Here is a 24445-nt window from a genome sequence, read left to right on the forward strand (position 1 = left end):
TGCGTGGTGCAATCTACGCTGCAGGTCCACTAGTAGCAATTAATCTACAAGCCCTGGGTATATGGTATAACATTTTACAAAGGACTTATGAGTAAATTAAAAAGTCAAATAGGTGAAAACCAATTATTCCAAGTTTTAGGGGAGAGAGCACATGCACTTTAACACTTTACTAGTAGTGGTAAAGTTCCCAGAGTCCTAAAGTCAACAAAAAGAGGGTCAGAAAAATATAAGAAGAAAGGTAAAATGTTTGGGGATAACCCTGCAGAAAGGGCCATTTCCAACAGTTACATGTTCTCGACTACTGTAAGGCCTAGCTCTCCCATAGGATAACATTGGTTAAACCTATTGCATATATGTGCTAATTTTTTGCTGGAAACAGGTAGGAATTTCATGTTTGGACTCCGATGAAATTCAATTTAAAATCCCCTCTAATTGTAAAGTCAGATTATAAGCCACAATTCAGAAAATGTCAATTTAAGAAATTTGTCATTTTCTTGTGCTATCCCTTTGGTGCCTGCTGCCTGAGTCCTGGCGCACATGACCCTGCTGTTAGGCTTTGTGTATTCCTCCCAGAAAGTGAGACATAATAGCTCAGGTTGGGCAATATTGGCCACCCTTACAGGATGGGTGGGGGAAGAGATGTTTCCTGCCCCAGTTGCACTTGAACTTCAAATGAGCTTGCCTACAGTACACAAAAAGAAACCTAACACTAGTCTTTTGCTACCCCAGACTTCATGGAGCCCCAGTGGGGGAAGGAAATAATGTTCAAGAACTAGAAGTAGGGGTAGCCTAAGAAATCACCCCACTTTAAAGGATGACACCAGGAATAAAGATTGAACCCTCAGGCCAGCTTGTTAGTACTCTCCTGGTCCAGTGAAGGACTTCAAAAGTACTTCCTTGTACCCAAGAGGTCTGCCCTGCTGCTTAAGGCCCACCTTGCATGTCAGAGGACTGGCTGCTGCTACCAGGTTAGTACCCTGCTGCTTGAGGTCAGCTTTACTTACTTAGGGATTGTCCCACTTCTTGAGGCCTGACTTGCTGCTTGAACCCGGGACTACCAGAGTGACTTCAAGGGCTAGCTTGAAGGCTGCTTGTGTAAGCTACATCAACATAAACTACTGAGTCCTTGACACCCTGCATCTGGCCTCTGCTGGAGTGAGTCCTAACCCCTTTCAAGTGGTGGTCCTCCAGTCCTGGAACCTTGGCTGTGGTGTTCAGGTGCTGCTCCTGCCTAACGCTAAACCAAAAAGTGGCCTAAGAACAAACAGAAGTCCTGGACCTACAATGCTTGCTGATGCACCGAAGTTGCTGCACAAGTCGGTGTGACTCCATTGTAGCTTATGGTACGTTCTTCTCCACAGCAGCAAATCCTGTTCAGTCATTTCTCTCTCAATTAATGCATCTGCCCTCGTGGACTGCTCGTCAGGTACAGCCTGCAGCATTGGCCCTCTAGACATTTTCGGCTTCCAACAAAGAGCCAATGTCCAAAGGAAGAAATCTTCACTGCAAATCTTTCCAGAGCCTCCCCAAAGACAACGTCGCCTCCTTACACAGTGACTGGAGAGAGATGATGCACAAAGCACCAAGGAGTTGTTATTGAGCCTAAGCTACCTGTTCGAGTTACACTATGTATTTCTTTTGATTCCCCTTATTCAGATAATTGGTTGAAAGATAAGACAGCAAGTGCACTCCAGTTTGATTGTGCCAGGCGGAGCAGGAAGCCCCTGGTATTCAGATCTTCTGCAGCTGAGCTACATGTCTATGTGACCGCTTCTGTATTCTATTTTTATAGTGCAAGGGCCAGATGCTACAAACCAGTTCAACATCAATGCACCTACCTGATTAGCTCTTGAAAGGATAATTCATTCCTCCTATGACTTGTAAGGAAAGGTGTGTGATGCTCTTTTGCGTATGGTGTTTGAAAATTGTGAATGGTAACCTACAAATATACCATCTTCAAAGGTCACTTTTCAAGATTGCATAATGGGTTTCAGAGAAAGTGTCTATTGGTGACTTTTATGATGCCTTCTTGGGATCTGAATCTAATCCTTGACATTTCTTAAGGAATCCTCTTAAAACGTATTCTTGTTTGTGTCTTGATTTTCACAGAAAACTGCATTCTCTGTATTAGTTACTTCAGACCGGCAGGCGGAGTAAATAACCATTATCTCATCTTCCCTCTATTCGTTATTTTATCAAAGGATATGGTGATTGGGAGTAAAGACTTTCTCCTTGACAAAATGGTCTTTGAGTTTCTTGTTTTGCAAGATGCGCTTTTAACAACTTTATTCCCATCCCTCTTGAGGAGAGATGTACAGACGTGATCCCAAGATGCATTACATACATAAAACTGAGGAAAACTCCTCTAGAGGGTGTGTAGCCAGTGAGACAGGCATCAATACAGAGTTACTTCATCTATCTACACATTTTGGCCACAACACAACTGTATTTGAACGTTTTTGTCAGTAACAACAATCTTCTCCTGAAGAACCTTCCCTCTTCCCCCATTCTATGCATTCAGAAGACAGATAAGCAGTGCCTCCATTTCTACATTTTGTGAGAGAAAATTGAATTACTATGCCAACACCATTTGTTACACCAACAGAGGCAACCACTGTACAAGCCATTTTGCATTTCCCAGTGTAACTGTAACCTCTCCTTACCTGCAGGTGGTGGTTTACAACTTTGGAGTGTTTGATTTATTACAAGAACCAAAAGCAGGAGACTCAGAACTATCTCCATCCTATGGGATAAAAAGGATTGTTAGACAAACATTGGAATCATTTAAAATGCATTGAAACTGATAAATCATAAGGAATTACTTCAAGCAGTAAGCAACTGAAAATTGTACAGTATCGCTATCGTTTAGATTCTACCGTAAGCCTAAAACATCTATGACAAATATGAACAGCACATGCAGGAAAGCACTGCTGGTCATCTTCAATTCACCTTTCATTTCTACTGAGAGGTGACTATGAAATGGGCTCATGGTTTCCATACAAATGTTCAACATGTTACATACTGTTAAAAATATTAACTGATTCTTCAGTGTGATAAACATAATTAAAAAACAAGACGCCTCTGAATTTGACAAATTGTTATATTCCATTTTTTTTGTCACATGTGGTATATAGTTTAATTTTCAGTTGTATTTTAGTTTGCCTTCATTTGAATTTCCTTCATAAAAACACTATGGTCCTGGTTTAGATCTGTGTGGGGGAGTCGGACCCGAAAACACTGTCAATTTGACGGTATTCCGCCCACCGTATTCAGATGTATTGTGGCTGAGCCACAGACCGCAACAATGGATTGCTCTTCCTAGCCGTCAGGCTTGCGGGTTCCGGCTGACCCTATTTAGATGTTACAGTCCTGCAGCCGGTATACTGCCATCGGATTGCTGATGGAGGGAGCCCATTGCTGGACCCAATGGACATTGTACAATGGCAGCAGCAATGGAATAGAGTTAAGTCATGCACACACACTGTACCTTAGCCATTTGTGTCCCCTTGCACAACACACAACACACCACAAACACACTGTAGTCCATTGTCATTCTACCACCACATATCATGTACATCAAAAACACACGTTGCCATATATCCAGAACACAACACACATACATTGTTGACACTTCACCCACACACAACACAACTGACAAAACTACTTATTCATCCACACACACTCACACAAAAGCACAGCTTCACACATCACAATGACAACCAAACAACACTCTCCTATATGTTGCACACAACATACAACCAAACATACACAACAACATTGAACTCACATTCCAGTGGCTCACATACAGAAACAACAATGTCACCCACTGACCAACTCAACCAGCCAATCGAATTGCATACACTTATAGAAGTAATGAATCACAGTAGACAGGTGTGAATGTAACGTCACTGTGGTGTCAGCATTTATTTGGCAATGAATACTGACAACAATATGACAATTAGCTATGTGTGCGATATGTGTCATGTACCAGTGTGTCCCCATCCATGTCCCACACAAAGGTGTTTCTGACATATGCATGACACAATAATTCTAAATATTATCGTGACATGTGTATGACCTCAGTGGCCCTGAGCTCATATGTGGTGACCATGAAACGTACACAACCAATTTCGGTTCTCTACCTTTAAGTCCGGCAGTAGTGACGGAAGGTCAGCCCAGTCTTGTCCATTCAAAAATGGAAGTGGAATGGGGAAAAAAGGTAGGTTTGTAACCCAATTCCCCTCCATTCCATCACCTCAGGTGTTGAGGTCAAACTGCCACAGCTGGCTTGGTGATAAGGCACATCCATACCTGCTCGGCAGTAACAGTGGCTGCTGTCCCTCTGTCAGACCCTATTCCTGCTGTTGCTGCTGTTGAGGTGGCTGAAAATTCTTGACAAAGTCGGTGGGACTCAGGCTCCCTTTTGCCTGCGATCCAAGACATCTAAATTGGAGAGGCGGATCGCCAAGGTGGCAGATACGTTTTTCAACAGAAAATTGGCAGCGGGACCAGATCTAAATCAGGCCCCATATTAAGTTAGAAGGATTGCCCCCTCCCAAATTAGTAATAAATGCTGTCACAGACAGGGCATAAACATTTTTCTCGAACCGGCTTGACCCCAGGTAAAATGCCATCTTTGGACCTATGCACACAGGCTGTGGGCTTGACTCCATGGTACAAACATGTTCCTGGGGCAGGTGAGGGTTTTGTCCCTAAAGGGCCCACTGCTTCCGGGTACTTAAAACGAGTGTGTGACGGCAGCAGAAAACATTGTCATGAGTGGGCTGTGAGTGGGATCCCAGGGTTACTCACACCTATGGTGGAGTGCAGTGCAATGAATGGACATAGGGCATATTGACAAGGGCTCCATTAATCCCAGTGGGGCTGGTAACAGAAGTTACCACATCACTGAGATTTCAAGGAAAGCAAGCAAAATGTCTGGGTGAAAATCTCCATGAAAATGGAGAAAACCACAAGAGAGTCGGGTCATAAACACATATTATCCAATTATAAAGGTTATCGGTAAGTAATACAAACCATAATCCAAGCCGGCATTGTTCTTATGAAAATGGGATGGCTCAACTCTGAACATAATAAATAAATAAACGGTTTGCCGGTTCTGGCACTGGCTTAGTGCCAAATGTAAATGGCCAGGGCCATACATTTTAGTATACAATATTAAATCATGCTTAAATTCCCTCCCCTCCTAAAATTCATTTAAAACTTGTTTCTTCAATAATGGACTTGTAGTGAAGGGCGGGGATATCAGTCATGAACATAGGAATTGCATTTCTAAAATGTGACATGGTGGCCTATGGTGGAACCAGGGAGCCCAAGGCAAACAATGAAACAGATCCCCTATGCCCTGGTTAGTACTGCTAAACAGCCACATGTGAGGGAGGACTTTAAAAAGACCCTGGGCCCCAATGCCACTGCCACGTGCCTCGCTGTCACTATCTACACCTCCTGATATAGAATGGAATGGTCAAGTTTTCATACAGGCTTGGAGGCCCTGGTCTCTGTTAGTGACTCAGACGGGGAAGAGGTCTGCTCTAGAGGCAGAGTCATGTTTCTACAAAAGAGAATAGAGAAATGCAAGGAACCAGTGGAAGGCAGTGATGTAAGCAGGGTCAGGTTAACGTTTCCATCCAACACGAACATTCCACAACCAGATAGTGATAAAAGAAGGGAAAAGTCCTGACAATCCATGGAAGAGAGCTAGAGGCAGAGATACCTATGACACAGAACGGGGGATTCGGGCAGATCTTCTAGTACAGTCTCAGGGAGTGCTTGGGGGTAAAGCATGGTCTTCTGGTAATTCCTAAATTTGGTGGTCCATTCATACCAAGTAAACTCCAAAAATCACCAGATAGAACAGCCTGTCAGATGGAGCAAAGATCCCGGTTGGCAGCAGCAAGTGCTGTAATTGGCATCTTTGAAGTAAACAACTCGACACGTTCATGGCTGAGCATGGACCCAGCCTACACAGATGGCATATATAACCCATCCCTCTTAACAACTGTTCACGACAGTGACCATGTGATGATGTAAGATGCTCTCTTCAAGATTAAAAAACAAAGTGGAGAAACACAACCCCGATTGTAGTCGATAGAAGACCCACCTGCTGTTCAGTTCCAGAAGCATGTAAGAGTCAGAGCACAAGAGGCTGCTTTTTGTTGCACTGTTCTCTTCTTACTGCACAAAATGAATCACCACTTCAAACACATCAGCACACAAACATTTGCCTAATAATTACGGGGTGTGTTTACCGGTTAGGTGTTCTGCCAAGACACTCTCCTAGCTATTGCTTCGGCCTCCCTCTTTGAGCCGAAGTAAGGACTGGTATATGGGCAAAACACACATCTCTATTCCAGAAAAGCCTAGGACAGTCTGTTTTACACACCACCTCTGTGGGTAAGATGTCAGCTGTTCTGCCTTGGTCAAGTGCTAGAGGGACGTACTACCTGTTCTTTGTGGGACCAATAGTAAGGTGGATTCATAGTTCTGGTTTCATACCTTAGTTGAACTTTTGAGGCATTTGAATGGGCAGCAGTTGCATTAACATACATGTGTAGTTATTCTAAGGCTCATTATTATACTTTTTATGCAGACACAATGTCAAATACCATAGGATGAAGTTTTACATTGTGAATCCACTGGCAAATACATTTGTAAGGGGATTGGCAGAACCCTTTTCAGAGGGTCACGGGGCATGCAGGGGCTACTGGGCCCGACCTTGGTGTTTGGGGCCTTTTACTGCTGATGTGACATTGCCAACCTACTATGGATCCTGAGCAACTGAGCCAGGTACCCCTTCTGCGTTTGACACTCATTGGTTGCTGTGGACCAGCAGCCAAACACTCCCTCAGATGTGGGGGACTGTAGATACAGGTAAAGCATAACTCAAAGTCACACAGTACAAACAATAAATCAATGTCCAGGCAAATATTTGCTTTTATAAGAAAGAATAAAGTATTTTATTTTTAACTCTAGACATTCAAAATAATATTGATACTCATATGCAATAACACCCCCCCATTGAGGTTGGATTCTAGTAGTTCCCAGGTAAATTCCTATCTCACCCTCTACCTAGTAACATGTTCTGGGTTGCTCCCCATTCACTGTGAGCACATCCAGGTAATATGTACTAGTAGGCAGTACTCAAGAGTTCCCCTCTGAGTATGTAGCTATTAGTTAAAAGTGTCTATGTTGCTGTATCACCGTTAGAAGCAAGTCCCTTGGGGTTTCAAAGGCCTAGTTCCAGTCTTACCCCCTCTGGTGGTAAGCAAGTGTTCAGCAGTGCAGTAAGTGCCCTCTCCAAAGGCCATGCTGAGTCCAGATTATGTTTGATGAAGACAGACCACAAGTAGTTCACACAGCAGCACCCAATAGGTGCAGGCTCTCTCCCCTGAGAAGTGCTGCTAGCTTTCCCAGCGATCAGAGCTAACGGCGATGGGGAGTATTCTTCCGGCTCCCTACTAGGGCTCTGGCAAGGGTGTCACACTTTTGTGGTTGGAAGGCTTGACCTAGCAGTCATGGCAGTAATCTCCTCATCTGTGTCACGACCCAAACACTTGGCCACAGTAGTACTGGGAGTCCCTACTGGAATATAGGATTGCGACCTTACAATCAGACACAGACTCTTCCAGTGTGATTGCTCTCAATAAGGTGGCCTCTTCTGTTATACAAGGTCACCGATCTCCGTTGTCACAAGCCTCATGCTCCGGTACCATATACGTTCAACCTAGACCCCCTCTGGCATATGGGGTCACTGTGGTGTGGGGTTGCAGGTCTGATGCTTCCCACATGACACTTTCCACATGGCTGAGATTATGACAGCCCTTTCCTGAAAACCGGGTTTGCTGAACCATTCCAGCATATGGGCAATGGCCTGATTGCTGAGCAGCCATCCTCCTCACATCTGGTTCAGGTAGTCCTCCCTATAGAGCTCCTCACTGAACCTCCCTTCCTCCACCATTCTCCTCTTCCTCACAGAGCACACTTGTCTTAGCAAGCAGGCATAAGCTGGTATTCAAGGCACCAAGGCCTGTTCCATCACACACCATTGAGAATATCAAGCCATGGCCCCCAGTTCAGGTCACAGGCAGAAGTCTTGCAGAGCATTGTCTTCTCACAAAGCCTATCTGGCTCCTTGGCAGATGGCAAATATTGAGGTCTCAACCTCTGTTTTTTATAGTCCATTTTCAGACAACAAAATGTAGTTTAGAGTGAGAATCTTTGAAGTTTTGTGTTGCGGTTCTGCTTCTTTTGAAGAGGACATTGAATCAAAGTTGCCCTTCAAGAAGAGACATGAAGAGACAGCAACAGATGTGTCTTAATTCGAATACCTCAGCCATAAATTGCAACCGCTAGTCATAAATTCTGCAAGTTGATTGGTGGCCGAACGATGAGTTTTCGCTACTGCGTCCCCAGACTTCACAAAATTGTCCCATCTGATAGTGCACTGGTTGATAGACACCACTACTGAAAGCATGGGATCCTGCTCACCCAGAACTTGCCCCTTGTTTTGGGATGACATGTCCCACTTCATCATAATAGGAAAGTGGTCACTACCTTGGTGATTACCTATCCTCAGATCAATAGTTTTATGGCATATCCTTAAATCAATAAAAATGTAGTGAATATAACTACTATAATTCCCTGATTAAAGGTGTGCGTGGCCGGATTTACCGAAGGGAAACGTCCATTCCCTGGTCGCAGGCCATACTTGACCATTAAGGGGGTGATTCAGACCTTGGCGGACGGCGGAGGCCGTCCGCCAAGGTTCCGCCGCCGAATGACCGCACCGCGGTCAAAAGACCGCGGCGGCCATTCAGACATTTCCGCTGGGCCGGCGGGCGCTCTCCAAAAGAGCGCCCGCCGGCCCAGCAGAAATGCCCCTGCAACGAGGACGCCGGCTCAGAATTGAGCCGGCGTAGTTGCAGGGGTGCGACGGGTGCAGTTGCACCCGTCGCGTATTTCAGTGTCTGCAAAGCAGACACTGAAATACTTTGCGGGGCCCTCTTACGGGGGCCCCTGCAGTGCCCATGCCATTGGCATGGGCACTGCAGGGGCCCCCAGGGGCCCCGCGGCACCCCCTACCGCCATCCTGTTCATGGCGGGTTTCCCGCCATGAACAGGATGGCGGTAGGGGGTGTCTGAATCCCCATAGCGGCGGAGCGCGCTCTGCCGCCATGGAGGATTCAATGGGGCAGCGGTAAACCGGCGGGAGACCGCCGGTTTACCCTTTCTGACCGCGGCTGAACCGCCGCGGTCAGAATGCCCTCGGGAGCACCGCCAGCCTGTTGGCGGTGCTCCCGTGGTCGGTGACCCTGGCGGTCACCAGCCGCCAGGGTCAGAATGACCCCCTAAGTCTATAACCAGAAAAGCAGTATCACTTACTTTTACTGGCTTGTAAGTTGTAGAGAGGGGAGGACTTCCCCACAATCAATCTTCTTCCTGTTTAAATATGTAGGGTATTTTCTCAATGAAGTGTTAAACCTCCTGCAATAATAATATGATGTTTGAAAGATAGCTCTGCCATAAATATGTGTTTAAGAGACTAAGGTGGTCATTCTGACCGCGGTGGGCGGTGGTTGCCGCCCGCCATGCGGTTACCGCCGAAAGACCGCACCGCGAGACCGCGGCGGCCATTCCAACTTTCCCGCTGGGCCGGCGGGCGCCCTCCAAAAGAGCGCCCGCCGGCCCAGAGGGAAAGCCACTGCAACAATGAAGCCGGCTCCGAATGGAGCCGGCTGAGTTGCAGGGGTGCGACGGGTGCAGTCGCACCCGTCGCGATTTTCACTGTCTGCTAAGCAGACAGTGAAAATCTTTGTGGGGCCCCCAGGGGCCCCACGACACCTGATCCCGCCATCCTGTTCCTGGCGGTAAAAACCGACAGGAACAGGATGGCGGGAAGGGGGTCGGAATCCCCATGGCGGTGCTGCTGGATTCCCTGGGCCGGGGGAAAACCGGCGGGAAACCGCCGGTTCCTCTTTTCTGACCCCGGCTTTACCGCCACGGTCAGAATGGCCCTGGAAGCACCGCCAACCTGTTGGCGGTGCTTCCGTGGTCCCCGGCCCTGGCGGTTTGAAACCGCCAGGGTCGGAATGACCCCCTAAAAGTTTTAAAGATTTGATGAAAGGCACTGGGTATATTATAAATATTGACAAGCGAGAGACAGGGGACTGTTTTGGGCTGACACTAAGTACTAGAATGTCAGATGAATCAAAATATACTTCCTTTATAATACAGCCTAGAGAAATATTTGTCCATATGATAAGGCCCCCCACCGCCCTCCCCACTTTAGAATGAATAGTCTCCTTACAATAGGAATCAAAGCCCTGACTAAACATATTTGTGGTAGACCAAGTCTCCAGAAATAAGCATATGTCAAAGTTCTCACTATACAAGCCCCAGTCCACATCATCAGCCTTGCTCCTTATACCTGCAATGTTCCATGAGATTATAAAGAAAGGAAGAAAGTGCTTTTCCATAGACAATGTAGGAAGTCCACAGTCCCTGGGAGTTACAGTGTCCAACCCAATATCTGGTCTCCTCAAGTTGACTTTTATTATGTTGTTTGCAGCAATAGAGTAGTGAGGCTCACTCTCACAAATAGATGATAGACATCTAGTCATTTGGGCCCGGGCATTCACACATTGAAATAATGCATTCACATCCTCTTGTTAAATAGCCACTTTAAGTAGTTAATCTACATCCCTTCATTGCTATTTGAAATCTGCCTCAAACTCCTGGCCTCACCTCGCGCCGACCCTGTGCTAGTTATCATTTTATCCTTCTGCAGCAGCAGCCGACATTCAGACCATCGTCTTTTAAAAACAATATTCGAGCCGATAGGGGGCAAGAAATGGGCATGCATGGATAATAAGCCTTCCACCAAATCCAGGCTAGACAGCTTTATATCCATCATGTCCTATTGTTCTGTTCTCTCTGAGTGAAGCTTTGCAAATAATATGTCTGAATCAACAATCAATCAACAGTGTTGCACATGTCTTAGCTAGTGAGTGGTCTTGTTTTTTAAGGACATGGTGCCTTCAAAGGAACTTGTTGGTAATTTGGGCACATTGAGCATATACACCAAGTAACCTTGCCTATGGTCCAGGAAGGTTTTACATCTTTCCATATTATTTGGGACTAACACAGGAGGGCTTTTATTAGCACTGTCAGTGCTATAGACACTCAGCATATCTTCCGTTTTGCCCATTCTTTGATTTTCCAAAATCATACCTTTGACATAAGCAGTAATTTTATTTTGTAATTCCTCTCTCTATTCAAGACTGTTCCTTTTAGCCAGCTGATTACCTTCCTCCAAAGTTCTTATTATCCTTTCAACAGCACCATTCATTTCTCGGTGACAAATCGAACTTCATTTGTGTAGAATTTGTGTAGAATGCCCCTTTCAGAAAAGAATCTTTCAATTTAAAGAGAACAAAACTGAGGTCCGTTATCAGAAAGAAAGGACTTCCAAAAGCTCTCTCACTTAAACACTTCCTCCAAAAACCTAATCACTCCTGAGGATGTAATATCCTGCATGCACACCACTTCACCAATCTTGAATAAAGATCCACCAACAGTATGATATATGGTGTACGATGTTATCTTCTAAGTGGTCCAACTATATCTATAGCTACTTCTTCCAATGGGAACTCAGGAAGTTGTCTGCACGCAAAGGGGATCTGTTTATTAGTTAAAATTTGATCACGATCCTTGCATTTTTGGAAAACCCCAAACCATCCTTACCACCCGGATATGCGTCCCTAGCCACCAAAAATCTACATGTGACTTCTTTTTAGTCTTTATTGTACCTAAATGGCCTAGATGAGCTTGTGTTATCAGTTTATCTTTCACACTCCGTGGGGGCACCAACCGAGTGCCCTTTAGCAACACAAACCTATCCGCAGGCAACTCATCATTAACCATACTCCATGGTTTTTCCAGTATACCAAAACAACTGTCTTTACACCTTGTCATCACCTCCATTAACTCTGAATCCTTTGACATATCATCCTTTCATTCCTCCTGTTATTAACCTAACAGAACTTAACAGACATTCACTTCCTCCTTCAAAAAATAATTCTGAAATTCCTCTGCATCTGCTTCATTGACCAGTCTCAACAGATAATCCACTGACACATTGCTAACCCAGATTTATACTCAACGTCAAACAATATGCTTGTTAGTCTATCATCCACCTCCGAACCCTGGATGATATGGAATGTAGACCTTTTTCATACAAACTTTCCATTAAAGGTTTATGGTCCAAATTAACTTTAAATTTGCAACCCCAAATCAAATTTTTGAACTTTCTTAATGCCTAGGCTATGGCCAACACCTCTTTTTTAATCATGGAGTAATTGATTTCTGATCCATGCAAACATCTGGAAGCACAAGCTATCAAGCAATCAACGCCATTTCTTTTTTGAAAAAGCACTTCTCAAACCTTTGGAACTTGCATCCATAACAATATTGGTCTCTTCACCCTGAACATATGTCTGTAAGCAATATGCATTCTTCAAACCCCTTTAGAGAGCATCAAGCTCTTCTTAACATTTCAGGCTCCACTTGAATATTACATTCTTCCCTAACAGAATTTTCAATGGCACTGATTTATCCGCATAGCTTCTGATGAGTTTTCCATAATATTCAGACATCCCCAAAAATGATGCTACTGCTTTCTTAGAGGAAGGTTCTTTCAGTACTACAATTGTCTCAACCAATTTATTTTCTTTGGTGCAACCCCTCTCTCAGAAATTTCATGTCATAAATAGGTCATTTTGTTCATTTATTTGAAAAATGTATCTCCTTTGACACAAATTTATCTCCTCTTATGCTTTTTCCGTTTATTCCTGCAAAATTTCAAATAATGTTTTTTTCCACACACATTACTATAAGCAATTAAAGCAGGGCACTCTCTAACATTGGCTATAGGTCCACTCATCCCACATCTAACCTCACACATAACTTCAAGTTTCTCATGTTGAAATATTTTTTTCCTTATCACTGTTCAACTCACATACCCATTTTAACATGTGCTTGACTCTTTTTGCTATTATGACCAATTCTTCTAGCGGTGGCTCATCTTTAAGCCACGACCTTTCTCTTATCTTGTCAGTTTGACATTTGAGCACAAATTGATTGTGACTCTGTTTCTCCGTTGCAGCGCCAAACGTACAAGTCACAGCTAATTTCCTCTTCCCTGTGATGTAATCTTTCACTGACTCTTCAAGTCCTTGTTCTCCAAACCCAAAATGATACCTTTCCATAATGGTACTTACACGTGGAAGGTAAAGTCGACCCAACTGTAATATTTATTTAGATCTCTTCTCTTGACCACATCCTTCTTCCATTTGTTCCACCATTTGAGTGGTTTCCCAGAGTTAATCATGTAAAACAGCAGTGGTATTACATTCTGCATTTTCTCTTTCTTTTATAACAACCTTAGAACTACAAAAATGAAAAAAAATAAAACTGGCTAAAATCTCCGTTTGAACCTTCACTAAAGCTCAAACCGATAACCACACTATAGGAAAAAACAATTTCTGTTCCTACACAAACATATACATTTTGCTAGAGACAAAGAATGTAGGTTTGCTCCACTCCAGTTTGGTCAAAATCTCCAAAAATCAGTTTTCCTGTTGATTAAATCAAAACCACTTTAAAGAGTGTCTGTCAAGGTGTTCTGTCACCACAAAACAAGCATGCATAATAAAAAATCATTTCAAAGAAGTAGTTTGTCCCAAGTAGATCTTGTACTGAGTACTCACCTTCTGAATAGCTGGTATGCGATTCACTTGGGATTTCTGAACAGACTTATAGTTCAGGCACAGTAAATCCAATACTATGACTCTCACTATTTTTGTGGACCCAAAGGCTCTTCAGTGTGATGAACATAATAACCTGGTGTGCCTGTCACAATATATACAACACAGTCTCCTTGTAAACAAACACAGAGACTCTCAACCAACACATAGATTTCTTCAAGATAAGCACTTGGTGTGCCTCTTACCATAAGCACAGATACTGAGGCTCTTCAGAAATGGTGTGCCACTTCACGCTTTCCCCCACCGGCAGACTTCCCCTTGAATGTAATGCTAGACTTCACCATCCCCACAGTTGGCTGTTGAAATGTCACGGACAATCAAACTTTACATCTAATTTATTAACATTCTGCCCAATTTCTATGACAGATAGATCTGGTAATATACAGTGATCGTTATATGCATTCAACGGGGTTTCTACCACCAATCAGGTTTTTTTCCCCATGACCCACATGTTTTCTACTGCCGATAGGGCTTTTGAACTAAGTTGCATTTCACCACCAATGTAGATCAGCTTCTCACCTGCTACATTTCAGCACTCAACCTCATGACGGCAAGTGTGGGTACCGAGGCTGCGCACCTCATCTCCAGCACCTTGCAACCTATGCTTTCCTAGCAAATTTTACCTCTAAAGCTCCTCAGCCTTCAACAGACATTTTTTACGGCATCTCGATTTTGAGTTTTCCTCTAGTAAAGCTGACATCCAATCCTCATCGCCAGTGAAGCAAAGTGGTCTTTTAAGAAAACACATGAAGAGACAGTAATTGTAATAGTAATTTTTTTTCAAGAAGGGACTCTGATTCATTGAGGCTTGTTGCATAACCTCGACCATACGTTAGGACCTTGGCACGTGGCTAACACATGTACAGTTGATGTCACAACTAACGACTCTGAGGAGGGACGCAACAGCCACAGGATAGTGACGGTCTGAACATGCCCAGACTTGCCCTCATAGGTGGAGAAAAACGGGGCACCCCTGCAGGGCTACCTTTTTTCCCAGCCCAAATTCCTAGACACTATGGCAAGGACCCTGGCACATGATCAACATCTGATCACATGATGGCACAACCCACGTGACCCACCTACACCTATGTCAGTTCCGGGGTGGGTTCTCAGGGGGACCGGAAGTCCCAATACAGAAATTAGGTCATTTCCGGGGTGGGACAACTGTCCTTTTCGAGCTGTATGAAAAAAGGTATCTGCTATAAGCATATGAATAGTCAAGAGGAAAAAAAAAAAATGAAAAGCTATCAGCACAATGGTTACACTCAATGACATTGTAAATAGTGTATTATACATTTATATTGTGATATATGTTAAGATAGGTTAATGTATTTATTTAATTATAATTATATATAATGGTATGCTCCTACTTACCTTGGAATGTTGGCCAATGGACCAGCTGGGAGTTTGCCATGGAATGTTGGTGATGCTTGCTCTCATTGTCGTTGTGAGGAGTCTTTGAATAAACTTGTGAAACCTCTTCCTCTGCATAGTTACTACAGAATTATTTACTACAGAAATCTTTGGCGACGAGGATGGGATCACTTTGAAGAGGCTGTGTAGGGGCAGCTGGATTCCTCACCCCTGAGCCAGTGAGAATTATTGCCGTCTGCGCTAATTTCTTGCCGCAGTATATGTGAGCAAGTTTTGGTCTGCGCGGTGGGAAATTGTTCGAGTATGCAGTGCAGTGAGGAGTGAGCGCTTATGGTGGAGTCGACAAGCGCTCTCCAGGCTCCTGTCAGCGCAGCATGGCGGCCCACACAAGTGAGGTACTACTTTTATCAGGAGACTTCGGGGAATGGTGGGTGGAAGGACATTTGTGGCTCCTCTCAGATTCAAGAACTTTCTGTCACTGAAATGTGAGGAAAAAGTGTTTTTTTAGCAAAAGTTTGAGGTTTGCAAAGAACTCTGGTTAACAGAAACAGGTGAGAGCCCCACAAGTCACCCCATCTTGGATTCCCCTAGGTGTCTAGTTTTCCAAAATGTGCAGGTTTGGTAGGTTTACCTAGGTGCCCACTGACCTAGAGGCCAAAATCCACAGCTGGGCAGTTTGCAAAAAACAGCTCTGTTTTCTTTGGGAAAATGTGATGTGTCCACGTTGTGTTTTGGGGCATTTCCTGTCGCAGACATATGGCCTACCCATACAAGTGAGGTAACATTTTTACTGTGAGACTTGGGGGAACGCTGAGTGGAAGGAAATTTGTGGCTCCTCTCAGATTCCAAAACTTTCTGTCACCGAAATGTGAGGGAAAAGTGTTTTTTAGCCACATTTTGAGGTTTACAAAGGATTCTGGGTAACAGAACCTGGTGAGAGCACCACAATTCACCCCATCTTGGATTCCCCTAGGTGTCTAGTTTTCAACAACGTGCAGGTTTGGTAGGTTTCCCTAGGTGCCGGCTGAGCTAGAGGCCAAAATCCACAGGTAGGCACTTTGCAAAAAACAGCTCGGTTTTCATTGGGAAAATGTGATGGGCCCACGTTGTGTTTTGGGGCGTTTTTTGTCACGGGCACTAGGCCTATCCACACAAGTGAGGTACAGTTTTTATCAGGAGAGTTGGAGGAACGCTGGGTGGAAGGACATTTGTGTCTCCACTCAGATTCCAGAACTTTCTGTCACCGAAATGTGAGGAAACTTTGTTTTTTTGTCCAAATTTTGAGGTTTTAAAAGGATTCTGGGTAACAGATCCTGGTGAGAGGCCCACAAGTCACCCCATCTTGGATTCCCCTAGGTGTCTAGTTTTCAACAACACGCAGGTTTGGTAGGTTTCCCTAGGTGCCGGCTGAGCTAGAGGCCAAAATCCACAGCTAGGCACTTTCCCAAAAAACAGCTCTGTTTTCATTGGGAAAATGTGATGGGTCCACATTGTGTTTTGAGACATTTCCTTTCGCGGGCACTAGGCCTTCCCACACAAGTGAGGTACAATTTTTATCAGGAGACTTTGGGGAACGGTGGGTGGAAGGACATTTGTGACTCCTCTCAGATTCCAGAACTTTCTGTCACCGAAATGTGAGGAAAAAGTGTTTTTTAGCCAAATTTTGAGGTTTGCAAAGAACTCTGGTTAACAGAAACTGGTGAGAGCCCCACAAGTCACCCCATCTTGGATTCCCCTAGGTGTCTAGTTTTCCAAAATGTGCAGGTTTGGTGGGTTTCCCAAGGTGTCCACTGACCTAGAGACCAAAATCCACAGCTAGGCAATTTGCAAAAAACAGCTCTGTTTTCTTTGGGAAAATGTGATGTGTCCACGTTGTGTTTTGGGACATTTCCTTTCGCGGGCACTAGGCCTACCCACACAAGTGAGGTACAATTTTTATCAGGAGACTTCGGGGAACGGTGGGTGGAAGGACATTTGGGGCTCCTCTCAGATTCCAAAACTTTCTGTCACCGAAATGTGAGGGAAAAGTGTTTTTTAGCCACCTTTTGAGGTTTACAAAGGATTCTGGGTAACACAACCTGGTGAGAGCCCCACAATTCACCCCATCTTGGATTCCCCTAGGTGTCTAGTTTTCAACAACGTGCAGGTTTGGTAGGTTTCCCTAGGTGCCGGCTGAGCTAGAGGCCAAAATCCACAGCTAGGCACTTTCCAAAAAAACAGCTGTGTTTTCATAGGGAAAATGTGATGGGTCCACATTGTGTTTTGAGACATTTCCTTTCGCGGGCACTAGGCCTACCCACACAAGTGAGGTACAATTTTTATCAGGAGACTTTGGGGAACGGTGGGTGGAAGGACATTTGTGGCTCCTCACAGATTCCAGAACTTTCTGTCACCGAAATGTGAGGAAAAAGTGTTTTTTAGCCAAATTTTGAGGTTTGCAAAGAACTCTGGTTAACAGAAACTGGTGAGAGCCCCACAAGTCACACCCATCTTGGATTCCCCTAGGCGTCTAGGTTTCCAAAATGTGCAGGTTTGGTGGGTTTCCCTAGGTGTCCACTGACCTAGAGACCAAAATCCACAGCTAGGCAATTTGCAAAAAACAGCTCTGTTTTCTTTGGGAAAATGTGATGTGTCCACGTTTTGTTTTGGGACATTTCCTTTCGCGGGCACTAGGCCTACCCACACAAGTGAGGTACAATTTTTATCAGGAGACTTCGGGGAACTGTGGGTGGAAGGACATTTGTGGCTCCTCTCAGATTCCAAAACTTTCTGTCACCGAAATGTGAGGGAAAAGTGTTTTTTAGCCACATTTTGAGGTTTACAAAGGTTTCTGGGTAACAGAACCTGGTGAGAGCCCCACAATTCACCCCATCTTGGATTCCCCTAGGTGTCTAGTTTTCAACAACGTGCAGGTTTGGTAGGTTTCCCTAGGTGCCGGCTGAGCTAGAGGCCAAAATCCACAGCTAGGCACTTTGAAAAAAACAGCTCTGTTTTTATTGGGAAAATGTGATGGGTCCACGATGTGTTTTGGGGCATTTTCTGTCACGGGCACTAAGCCTATCCACACAAGTGAGGTACAGTTTTTATCAGGAGACTTGGAGGAATACTGGGTGGAAGGACATTTGTGTCTACACTCAGATTCCAGAACTTTCTGTCACCGAAATGTGAGGAAACTTTGTTTTTTTGGTATAAATTTTGAGGTTTTTGAAAGGATTCTGGGTAACAGATCCTGGTGAGAGGCCCACAAGTCACCCCATCTTGGATTCCCCTAGGTGTCTAGTTTTCAACAACGCGCAGGTTTGGTAGGTTTCCCTAGGTGCCGGCTGAGCTAGAGGCCAAAATCCACAGCTAGGCACTTTCCAAAAAAACAGCTCTGTTTTCATTGGGAAAATGTGATGGGTCCACATTGTGTTTTGGGGCAATTCCTTTCGCGGGCACTAGGCCTACCCATACAGGTGAGGTAACATTTTTACTGGGAGACTTGGGGGAACGCTGAGTGGAAGGAAATTTGTGGCTCCTCTCAGATTCCAAAACTTTCTGTCACCGAAATGTGAGGGAAAAGTGTTTTTTAGCCTCATTTTGAGCTTTACAAATGATTCTGGGTAACAGAACCTGGTGAGAGCACCACAACTCACCCCATCTTGGATTCCACAAGGTGTCTAGTTTTCAACAACGTGCAGGTTTGATAGGTTTCCCTAGGTGCCGGCTGAGCTAGAGGCCAAAATCCACAGCTAGGCACATTGCAAAAAACAGCTCCGTTTTCAGTGGGAAAATGTGATGGGTCCACGTTGAGTTTTGGGGCATTTTCTGTTACGAGCAGTAGGCCTATCCACACAAGTGAGGTACAGTTTTTATCAGGAGACTTGGAGGAACGCTGGGTGGAAGGACATTTTTGGCTCCTCTCAGATTCCAGAACTTTCTGTCACCAAAATGTGAGGGAAAAGTGTTTTTTAGCCACATTTTGAGGTTTACAAAGGATTCTGGGTAACAGAACCTGGTGAGAGCCCCACAATTCACCCCATGTTGGATTCCCCTAGGTGTCTAGTTTTCAACAACGCACAGGTTTGGTGGGTTTCCCTAGGTGTCCACTGACCTAGAGACCAAAATCCACAGCTAGGCAATTTGCAAAAAACAGCTCTGTTTTCATTGGGAAAATGTGATGGGTCCACGATGTGTTTTGGGTATTTTCTGTCACGGGCTCTAGGCCTATCCACACAAGTGAGGTTCAGTTTTTATCAGGAGACTTGGAGGAATACTGGGTGGAAGGACATTTGTGTCTCCACTCAGAATCCAGGACTTTCTGTCACCGAAATGTGACGAAACTTTGTTTTTTTGTATAAATTTTGAGGTTTTTGAAAGGATTCTGGGTAACAGATCCTGCTGAGAGGCCCACAAGTCACCCCATCTTGGATTCCCCTAGGTGTCTAGTTTTCAACAATGCGCAGGTTTGGTGGGTTTCCCTAGGTGCCAGCTGAGCTAGAGGCCAAAATCCACAGCTAGGCACTTTCCGAAAAACAGCTCTGTTTTCATTGGAAAAATGTGATGGGTCCACATTGTGTCTTGGGGCATTTCCTTTCGCGGGCACTAGGCCTACCTATACAGGTGAGGTAACATTTTTACTGGGAGACATGGGGAACGCTGAGTGGAAGGAAATTTGTGGCTCCTCTCAGATTCCAAAATATTCTGTCACCGAAATGTGAGGGAAAAGTGTTTTTTAGCCACATTTTGAGGTTTACAAAGGATTCTGGGTAACAGATCCTGGTGAGAGGCCCACAAGTCACCCCATCTTGGATTCCCCTAGGTGTCTAGTTTTCAACAACGCGTAGGTTTGGCAGGTTTCCCTAGGTGCCGGCTGAGCTAGAGGCCAAAATCCACAGCTAGGCACTTTCCAAAAAAACAGCTCTGTTTTCATTGGGAAAATGTGATGGGTCCACATTGTGTTTGGGGGCATTTCCTTTCGCGCGCACTAGGCATACCCATACAGGTGAGGTAACATTTTTACTGGGAGACTTGGGGGAACGCTGAGTGGAAGGAAATTTGTGGCTCCTCTCACATTCCAAAACTTTCTGTCACCGAAATGTGAGGGAAAAGTGTTTTTTAGCCACATTTGGAGGTTTACAAATGATTCTGGGTAACAGAACCTGGTGAGAGCCCCACAATTCACCCCATCTTGGATTCCCCTGGTGTCTAGTTTTCAACAACGTGCAGGTTTGGTAGGTTTCCCTAGGTGCCGGCTGAGCTAGAGGCCAAAATCCACAGCTAGGCACTTTGCAAAAAACAGCTCTGTTTTCATTGGGAAAATGTGATGGGTCCATGATTTGTTTTGGGGCATTTTCTGTCACGGGCACTAGGCCTATCCACACAAGTGAGGTACAGTTTTTATCAGGAGACTTGGAGGAACGCTGGGTGGAAGGACATTTGTGTCTCCACTCAGATTCCAGAACTTTCTGTCACCGAAATGTGAGGAAACTTTGTTTTTTTTGTCCAAATTTTGAGGTTTTTCAAAGGATTCTGGGTAACAGATCCTGGTGAGAGGCCCACAAGTCACCCCATCTTGGATTCCCTTAGGTGTCTACTTTTCAACAAAGCACAGGTTTGGTAGGTTTCACTAGGTGCCGGCTGAGCTAGAGGCCAAAATCCACAGCTAGGCACTTTCCAAAAAAACAGCTCTGTTTTGATTGGGAAAATGTGATGGGTCCACATTGTGTTTTGGGGCATTTCCTTTTGCGGGCTCTAGGCCTACCCATACAGGTGAGATAACATTTTTACTGGGAGACTTGGGGGAACGCTGAGTGGAAGGAAATTTGTGGCTCCTCTCAGATTCCAAAACTTTCTGTCACCGAAATGTGAGGGAAAAGTGTTTTTTAGCCACATTTTGAGATTTACAAAGGATTCTGGGTAACAGAACCTGCTGAGAGCCCCACAATTCACCCCATCTTGGATTCCCCTGGGTGTCTAGTTTTCAACAACGTGCAGGTTTGGTAGGTTTCCCTAGGTGCCGGCTGAGCTAGAGGCCAAAATCCACAGCTAGGCACTTTACAAAAATACGGCTCTGTTTTTTAATTTGGAAAATGTGATGGGTCCACATTGTGTTTTGGGGCATTTCCTTTCGCGGGCACTAGGCCTACCCATACAGGTGAGGTAACATTTTTACTGGGAGACTTGGTGGAACGCTGAGTGGAAGGAAATTTGTGGCTCCTCTCAGATTCCAAAACTTTCTGTCACCGAAAAGTGAGGGAAATGTGTTTTTTAGCCACATTTTGAGGTTTACAAACGATTCTGGGTAACAGAACCTGTTGAGAGCCCCACAATTCACCCCATCTTGGATTCCCCTGGGTGTCTAGTTTTCAACAACGTGCAGGTTTGGTAGGCTTCCCTAGGTGCCGGCTGAGCTAGAGGCCAAAATCCACAGCTAGGCACTTTGCAAAAAACAGCTCTGTTTTCATTGGGAAAATGTGATGGGTCCACGATGTGTTTTGGGCATTTTCTGTCACGGGCTCTAGGCCTATCCACACAAGTGAGGTTCAGTTTTTATCAGGAGACTTGGAGGAATACTGGGTGGAAGGACATTTGTGTCTCCACTCAGAATCCAGGACTTTCTGTCACCAAAATGTGAGGAAACTTTGTTTTTTTTGTCCAAATTTTGAGGTTTTTCAAAGGATTCTGGGTAACAGATCCTGGTGAGAGGCCCACAAGTCACCCCATCTTGGATTCCCTTAGGTGTCTACTTTTCAACAACGCACAGGTTTGGTAGGTTTCACTAGGTGCCGGCTGAGCTAGAGGCCAAAATCCACAGCTAGGCACTTTCCAAAAAAACAGCTCTGTTTTCATTGGGAAAATGTGATGGGTCCACATTGTGTTTTGGGGCATTTCCTTTTGCGGGCTCTAGGCCTACCCATACAGGTGAGATAACATTTTTACTGGGAGACTTGGGGGAACGCTGAGTGGAAGGAAATTTGTGGCTCCTCTCAGATTCCAAAACTTTCTGTCACCGAAATGTGAGGGAAAAGTGTTTTTTAGCCACATTTTGAGGTTTACAAAGGATTCTGGGTGACAGAACCTGGTGAGAGCCCCACAATTCACCCCATCTTGGATTCACCTAGGTGTCTAGTTTTCAACAACGTGCAGGTTTGGTAGGTTTCCCTAGGTGCCGGCTGAGCTAGAGGCCAAAATCCACAGCTAGGCACTTTGAAAAAAACAGCTCTGTTTTCATTGGGAAAATGTGATGGGTCCATGATGTGTTTTGGGGCATTTTCTGTCACGGGAACTAGGCCTATCCACACAAGTGAGGTACAGTTTTTATCAGGAGACTTGGAGGAATACTGGGTGGAAGGACATTTGTGTCTCCACTCAGATTCCAGAACTTTCTGTCACCGAAATGTGAGGAAACTTTTTTTGTTTTGGTTTAAATTTTGAGATTTTTGAAAGGATTCTGGGTAACAGATCCTGGTGAGAGGCCCACAAGTCACCCCATCTTGGATTCCCCTAGGTGTCTAGTTTTCAACAATGCGCAGGTTTGGTATGTTTCCCTAGGTGCCAGCTGAGCTAGAGGCCAAAATCCACAGCTAGGCACTTTCCGAAAAACAGCTTTGTTTTCATTGGAAAAATGTGATGGGTCCACATTGTGTCTTGGGGCATTTCCTTTCGCGGGCACTAGGCCTACCCATACAGGTCAGGTAACATTTTTCTGGGAGACTTGGGGAACTCTGAGTGGAAGGAAATTTGTGGCTCCTCTCAGATTCCAAAACGTTCTGTCACCGAAATGTGAGGGAAAAGTGTTTTTTAGCCACATTTTGAGGTTTACAAAGGATTCTGGGTAACAGATCCTGGTGAGAGGCCCACAAGTCACCCCATCTTGGATTACCCTAGTTGTCTAGGTTTCAACAACGCGCAGGTTTGGTAGGTTTCCCTAGGTGCCGGCTGAGCTAGACGCCAAAATCCACAGCTAGGCACTTTCCAAAAAAAAGCTCTGTTTTCATTGGGAAAATGTGATGGGTCCACATTGTGTTTTGGGGCATTTCTTTTCGCGGGCACTAGGCCTACCCATACAGGTGAGGTAACATTTTTACTGGGAGACTTGGGGGAACGCTGAGTGGAAGGAAATTTGTGGCTCCTCTCAGATTCCAAAACTTTCTGTCACCGAAATGTGAGGGAAAAGTGTTTTTTAGCCACATTTTTAAGTTTACAAAAGATTCTGGGTAACAGATCCTGGTGAGAGGCCCACAAGTCACCCCATCTTGGATTCCCCTAGGTGTCTAGTTTTCAACAACGCGCAGGTTTGGTAGGTTTCCCTAGGTGCCGGCTGAGCTAGAGGCCAAAATCCACAGCTAGGCACTTTCCAAAAAAACAGCTCTGTTTTCATTGGGAAAATGTGATGGGTCCACATTGTGTTTTGGGGCATATCCTTTCACGGGCACTAGGCCTACCCATACAGGTGAGGTAACATTTTTACTGGGAGACTTGGGGGAACGCTGAGTGGAAGGAAATTTGTGGCTCCTCTCAGATTCCAAAACTTTCTGTCACCGAAATGTGAGGGAAAAGTGTTTTTTAGCCACATTTTGAGGTTTACAAATGATTCTCGGTAACAGAACCTGGTGAGAGCCCCACAATTCACCCCATCTTGGATTCCCCTAGGTTTCTAGTTTTCAACAACGTGCAGGTTTGGTAGGTTTCCCTAGGTGCCGGCTGAGCTAGAGCCAAAATCCACAGCTAGGCACTTTCCAAAAAAACAGCTCTATTTTCATTGGGAAAATGTGATGGGTCCACATTGTGTTTTGGGGCATTTCCTTTCGCGGGCACTAGGCCTACCCATACAGGTGAGGTAACATTTTTACTGGGAGACTTGGAGGAATGCTGAGAGGAAGGAAATGTGTGGCTCCTCTCAGATTCCAAAACTTTCTGTCACCGAAATGTGAGGGAAAAGTGTTTTTTAGCCACATTTTGAGGTTTACAAAGGATTCTGGGTAACAGATCCTGGTGAGAGGCCCACAAATCACCCCATCTTGGATTCCCCTAGGTGTCTAGTTTTCAACAACACGCAGGTTTGGTAGGTTTCCCTAGGTGCCGGCTGAGCTAGAGGCCAAAATCTACAGCTAGGCACTTTCCAAAAAAACAGCTCTGTTTTCATTGGGAAAATGTGATGGGTCCACATTGTGTTTTGGGGCATTTCCTCTTGCGGGCACTAGGCCTACCCATACAGGTGAGGTAACATTTTTACTGGGAGACTT

The 24445-nt window shown here is 44.9% G+C and overlaps 1 protein-coding gene across 1 annotated transcript in view; it reads right to left on the reverse strand.

The window, feature by feature from the left end:
- Positions 1–24445, reverse strand: part of LOC138278794 (uncharacterized) — a 344627-nt gene that overhangs the window by 186094 nt on the left and 134088 nt on the right. Inside the window, exons 5-6 of the mRNA XM_069219314.1 lie at positions 6122–6191; positions 2664–2743 (exon numbers count right to left, since the gene is read on the reverse strand). Coding sequence (XP_069075415.1) covers positions 2664–2743; positions 6122–6191 — 150 coding nt within the window. The remainder of the gene's footprint in view (positions 1–2663; positions 2744–6121; positions 6192–24445) is intronic.

Source organism: Pleurodeles waltl, chromosome 2_2, assembly GCF_031143425.1.
Source record: "Pleurodeles waltl isolate 20211129_DDA chromosome 2_2, aPleWal1.hap1.20221129, whole genome shotgun sequence".
In the NCBI taxonomy this organism is placed as follows: Eukaryota; Metazoa; Chordata; class Amphibia; order Caudata; family Salamandridae; genus Pleurodeles; species Pleurodeles waltl.